Source organism: Drosophila grimshawi, unplaced genomic scaffold (assembly GCF_018153295.1).
Source record: "Drosophila grimshawi isolate 15287-2541.00 unplaced genomic scaffold, ASM1815329v1 contig_131, whole genome shotgun sequence".
NCBI classification, from domain to species: Eukaryota; Metazoa; Arthropoda; class Insecta; order Diptera; family Drosophilidae; genus Drosophila; species Drosophila grimshawi.
The window spans coordinates 567,179-573,782 of NW_025062826.1; the positions used below are offsets into that span (position 1 = coordinate 567,179).

Genomic DNA, 6,604 nt, shown 5'->3' on the forward strand with positions numbered 1-6,604 from the left:
GTATCTTAAAGTCAAGCATGCCATGCATTCTTAGTTTTTGTGTGTTTACGCTTTTGAATGGCTTGTTGACATAAATAAATCAGACATTTGCAGCGAATCTCTCAAAGCACGGAGAATAAACTTTAATTAATGCCTTTTGCATATGTCGAATCATTCTGCAGAAACCTGTTTCGAATGCGCAAATGAATAATCCAATCAATATTTACACACCCAAACCAATGACTTGCCAATTTCCGATGAATGTATGTAGAACGAGCTTGTTGCTAAAAGAATCGTTATAATAAAACATGCCATATAATAAATCAATAACCGCAGGGAAGAAACCAAGCCCTACATATATATATATAAAAATAGTACACAAAATAAAATATATTATAAAAATCAATTCAAAGTTTCAAATAATAAAAATCTCACTTGAATTTCACCGGACAACTTTCGGTAATTTATAAAGAAAAAAGTAAAATGCCAAAATACCAAATGGGCAACAAAGAGACAAATAAATTTCGAGAATCTCTCCAGCAAGCAGACAAATTGATTAACTGTGAAAACTAAACAACAATCAAATAAACTCTCAAACGGTATTCAACATCACAATGCGATCGATCTGATCTGGAGGAGTGTGTCTTCTGCCTTCTGCCTCTCTTGAAGTTGCCGCAAGTTGCAAACAGATCATTTAACGTGACACCTTAATAAAAAATTGTCGCCCTGTGTGAAAAGTGAGAGTCGAGCACGAGCTGCGAGAGAAATTATAACACATCGGCCCAAAACGGAGACCTAAACTTGAAATATATTTCACACAATAACAAATATACGAAAAGAAAAAAATAATAAATACTGGTTTGGTGCTCAGCTCGCTTCAAAATATTCAAGACGGGGCATAAAACTGTCAATCCGAAAGAGGCGACTTTACGGCCAGGCCCCCCCTTCCAGCTTGTTTGCATTGGCTTTGAGTGTGGCTCTGACTCTGACTCTGACTCTGACTTTGCTTGTTGGCCTGGCTAACTGGCTGGCTGTCTGTCTGGTCCGGCTCGGCTCGGCTTGGCTTGGCTTGGCTTGGCACTTAGCATGCGCATGCGCTACCGTTTTCTTGGCCAGTTGTATTTTAGCCATTAGCACGTTCGGAGCTGGAGCTGTTGCCGCCGTCAACAAGTGTGAAGAGTCGCAGAGTCTGAGTCTGAACCAAGTGCTCAACTATATACATATTTATATACAAATAAAAAACTAAAAGTGAATTAAGACTGGGCGTTAAGCATTTAATGTTGCCGCGAAAGCGAAAGTTGCGTGCAAAGTGGAGTTTTTTTAGTTGCCTCAAAACAGCAAATAACTGTTTGATTAAAAATAACAACAAAGACTTTGTTTTAAAACGAAAATTGAACAAACAAAGCGTGCGAAATCAAGAAAAACAACAACTAGAACAACACAGCAACAACAACAACCAAAACAGCGAAACAACCTTCGAGAATTCCTCAACAACAACAACAACAAGACCAACAATAACTCAGCCCAGCCCAGCCCAGCTTCAAAATGCCTGGAGCCAGTTCTCAGTCGCGTCTCTTCTTCTACCTGCTGTGTGTGGCATCTCTGTTGGCCGTCTCAAAATCGGATACCGGTAGTACAAAGAACTCCTACTTTATGTCGTATTTCTATTATCTGATCGTTAACTTTATCAACCCATTCGCAATGCCCGTCTTCTATCGTTTCGCCCATGTCTGCCTAAGCTAGACTCCTATCGAATTTGTTAAACATATTGAAATATTATATATAACTACATATTGTAACTCAATTTGTACATATCTGTATATATTATATATAGTTTTATCTGTAAACTAAGACTGTTATTTGTGTGTTCAAAATGTGATCGGCCAATTGGGTTAGTTTAGTTAGTTACTGATAATTTACTCGTCGTCTTCGTCGTACCTGCTCTCTTTGTGATAAACCTTTTGATAACTTGTACAATAAAATATGTAAAAAAAAACTGCTTTAAATGTGATGGTGTTTTTATTTATAGTCTTAAGTGTATATATCATTTAAGTTGTAAATATGTCATCTGAAAATATTCTTTTAGTGTGCATTTACAAAAATTCATCTTTAGCCTTTGGCCATCATATTGATAAATATATTACTTACACCAACTAATAAATATGTTTAAGCTCTAGAAAATTTTCTTTAATTAGATTTGCATTTTATATACTTTTTCTTTTCTCTGCACTTTCTTACGAAAATTTAAATAGTTCTTGATGTAGATTAAATATAAAGGAATCTTGGATGTTTAGCTGAACTAGTTCGCATTGAATAGATTAGAATGGAAATCGAATTGTACCTATATTCGTGAAAATGAGGCACCTATAGTTGAAATGAAATAATGTAGTTTATATAGTCTCTGAGATTGTATTTTTTGGAGACTAATTTGGCTGAATCAACTTCTTAAATTTTTTACTTTGATTTGAAAACTGAGAAACTTTTTTTAAAGTAGATATGCTAAGGGCCAATACCATCTACGCAAGCTTTACAGCTAAGCAGACTAGCTTAGATGTTATGCAAAAACTAACTGACTCAAATCTAACCTAACCTAACCTAACCTTGTTATAATAATAATAACGATATCTGCCCTGACCAAAAAAATGTAATTCTGATAATAACCAAATCTCAAATTGGCTAAAAAACAATCTATGATCAGGGCTGCGAATGCCAAAGAGCCCATAAAACATAAGACACACCACATAGACATCACACACACGCACACACACCACATATACACACACACAACATAGACACAGCACACGGCGCCAATTAAACATTATACAACAAGTCGCAAGTGGCGCTCGTGCAAGGGCCATAACAAGTTACAGTTGTGGACGTGACGTCTTGCCCAATGCCAATATTCGAATAGACGACTAACTGCATCTAAAACAAAAGCGAATGCCGACCATAAGCCACATGAACTATTAATATATATATATATACATATATATATTCACAGACCAACATTAATCTGCTGTCCACGTTCTCAGCGCACTTGAAGGTTGTTGTTTGCCGCATTGTGTGTTCGTTGTGGCTTTAGCCAATTAGCACATGGCACGCAGCATTTAAGCCAAAGGTATTCTTTGATGATATATGTGGTATCTGCCAGTCGAGTCGAAAACTTAAACACCACTGGATTTCAAAAGAGAGTGAGAGTGAGTGCAGTGAGAGAGACAGATGCTGATTGTGTAGAGCAATCTTCAGCTTCCAGTTTACCCGTATTTTTTTCACATAGTGTCTCTTCTCTCAGAGTCGCTCTCTTGTCCATGATCTTGACCACGACTCAAACTTGGCCGGTTGAGTTGGTAGCTGGTAGTTGGTAGCTCTCATTGACATCAAAAATAGTCGCGAGTCGCATCGGCAGTCAAGGTTAATAGTTGAAACTGTTAGCCGCCGCTGGGCTGGCTATCAATTTGTGTGTTGTTTGATTTTGGTCTTTGGTCTTTGGTTTTGGGTTTTGGCTAATGATTGCCGGCTACGTCAGTGTTGGCTCTGATGCGGAACTATTTAAAACGCGGAAGTTCACACAAGAGATGATTAAGCATAATAAATTTAAATATTTCTTGTTTTTTTTTTTTTTTTGTTATTTTTGTTCGTTTAGTTGTCGAAGTTGTTTCGTAGAGAACTTGAGCTACTAATCTCGTTTGGTCAAAGAAGTTTTAGAAGACTGCTTAATTGGGAACGAGGACTCCACCTTCAAATCCCAATATGTGTAGTTCTCAAACTTGATATCAATAAATAAAAATAATGATAATCAAGTCAAATCTGGTAGGCACATGTTTTCTATAAAACGTAATATGCAAATCGATTTCTATAAAGTATTTTTATTCATATTTTAACTCTATTTTGTTTGCTTCTTTATAGAACTTTGCCTTAAAAAAGTATAACAATATCGATAATCAGTCCAAGACCACTACTAACTTATACACTTAGAGGAATACAAAAAAATACATATTTAACAATTTTGCAAAACTAACTGACTTTTTGTTTTATTCGTAAGTCAGTGTGATTTTATTTTTTTTTTGGAACAACTGTATATAAATTCTCTCTCATGCTGTCACACATTCACATTCGCACACTCATCACACTCGAATACCATTCACGAATTCACTCACAGTGCCACTGCAGCCACCTACCGAGGATCTGGCTTACGATGCCGTGCTCCAATTGGGTCTCTTAAATCATCGTCTGAATCAGCTGGCCAATGAGGAGGAATCCAGGCAATTGAGTTTATCAAATCTGACACTCAACGCACTAGTCAATCGTATACCGTGTAATTGTAACGAAGGTCTATGCAAATGCTGTGCAGGTCTGTTTTCTCATTACTCATCTGCTACTTTATAGGGTAAGTTCGTCAAACTTTTTTGATATCAGGTTTTCTCGCGGTGATTGGCATGAACAGCTGCACGGAGGTCGCCTATCGCCCAGAGGAGTTCTCATTTGAGCTGCGAATGAGAGTCAACGATAAAATTTGGTTCCGCCATAAGGTCTCCGGCCAGAATCCGCCGCCTTTCTGCTTCCGGCCGCCACGCTTCAACTTTGCCCGCGCCTGCATCCAGTTCCACGACATTTGGTTCGTCGGTCGCAACATGCACGTCTGCATGTTCATGTCCGGAGAGTTCCAGGGATTCGAGCTATTCGAACGGTAAGTTATTACGAGTAATGTTAGGTGACATTTGATCACTATTCTCAGATTTTATGGACGGAATTGTGCCATGCATTTCCACGGAAAGTCTTCTTTTGTAATTTAAATGCAGTCTTGATCTAGAGATCAAACTATGTTTTTTGAAAATTGGTTCAGCTTTGACAAAGTTATGGCTGTGTACAATTCTTCAACTAATTGTTTTTTTTTCAGTCTGTAATTTCTCGATTATTTTCCCTGCTTTATTTTTAGCAATTTTGATTGTCTATTGTTTGGTGATCATGGCGTCAAGATCGTACCACCCGAGCAGGGTTATCCGGTGCGTCCCAACGATGTAGCTATTGAGGAGGTCGAAGATGAGATCGAGGACTATGATGAGAATGTTGTCCGCAATCTGGCCGAAAGGATGTTCAGCTGATCGAGCTGCTAGTCAAAAGCACAGAAATCCTCCAATAACATAATCTGTAACCCATTATCCCTTGACCCTTGAACACTAACGCTTTTATACGTAATCGAACACTCTTCATACTGCATCCCACATACTACCTCATGCTCCCGATTCCCTATCCTATATCCTACATACTCCCCTGATTCCCTACTTAGTCTAAACTCTTTTAATTTATTATTATCACCTCGTCATTGTTTATTTATTAAAGCAGGCGAAACGCTTGATGTCATCATGTCCTTTTATCCTGCGCCACTTGGCTGCCTACTCACTTGAAAGCAAAGCCCAACCCTTCTCCCTCCCCACCCCTTCACTCATCCAACAGACCATAAGGAGCCACCTGATGCGTCGCTTGCCAAGTGTGAAAACTGCAAAAGGTGCGACGTGTGATGTTCATCATTCAAAAGCCAGTGAACAAAACTCCCCCCATGCAGATATCCCCTACCGCGTACTCCCCTCCCGCTGACCTTGTCTAACCACAGCATGTGCAGTCAGCGCATCCGCATCCTGTTGTGCCTGCCTCTCTGCCCCTCTGCCTCAGTCGTTTCTTTCAAGTGCAGAATAAAACACAAAGCGCATTCAAATTGTAAAGAATAATGCAACCGGTTGCGTTGCATGTGCAACTGCAGTCATACGAGGTACCCCGAGGGGGGTGGAGGGGAGAGGGTGTAGTCGTATTCTTTTTGCATATGCAGCAACACGTCGAGGCGACGATGATGATGGAGTTCGAGCTGAAGCTGTTGCTGTTGCTGCTGCTGCTGCACTTCGTTTGACTCGCAGTTGACTGTAATAAAGGACTTTTCACAGGACCAGAACGAGAATGCAATACATTCACATGGTAGCAGGACAAGACCTCAAACCGAGAGTCTCTTGCAAAGTATTATTTCGCACTTGAGGCCTCAAATCGTTGCAACAAGGGCAAGTAGCAAGGGGCAGATGGCATGTGGCAGGCAGGTGTCATGCAAATGCAAAAAGGATGCAGGCAGCAGAATATGCATGTATGCAATCCAAGCAATGCAAAACACTTGTGGCCCACACAGCAATTAACAGAGTGGCCAATACTGGTGTGAAAGATGATTAAAAGGCTTGGTGAAAATGAGGAATGGGATTCATTTGCTAATTAGCTACATAATTAGCTTAAGTTTTAAGTTGTGTATAAGAGTGTTTATAACAAGAAATAACGACTACCTAAGGCGCACCGAAGATTATCAATATTATCATTATTACTTCTATGAAAGCTATATGATGTAGAGGTGCAATTTTGATAGTACAATAATAATAAGACGTGCACTGAGTAAATTTGGTTTTGATATCTAGGTAAATAAAAAAAAGTTGATAAAACTAAACTATATTTCTTCGCAGCTGAAAACAGAAAGCACTATTCACTTTCTTTCCTACTCATTTTCTATTTATTCTTTCCTTCCTTTTTCCAGTCATTTCACTCCTTTTAATGTATTTAATTCATTTATTCATATTCACTTTCTCCCCTATATATT

The 6,604-nt window shown here is 38.8% G+C and overlaps 1 protein-coding gene across 1 annotated transcript; it reads left to right on the forward strand.

Annotated features, from left to right (window-relative positions):
- Window positions 1-1,474: 1,474 nt before the first annotated feature.
- Window positions 1,475-5,353, forward strand: LOC116805904. Its single transcript, XM_032741068.1, has 4 exons — window positions 1,475-1,711; window positions 4,139-4,330; window positions 4,396-4,666; window positions 4,916-5,353. Exons 1-4 carry the CDS (start codon window positions 1,525-1,527, stop codon window positions 5,079-5,081), a joined length of 816 nt encoding a protein of 271 aa, XP_032596959.1. The 5' UTR covers window positions 1,475-1,524; the 3' UTR covers window positions 5,082-5,353.
- Window positions 5,354-6,604: the final 1,251 nt, after the last annotated feature.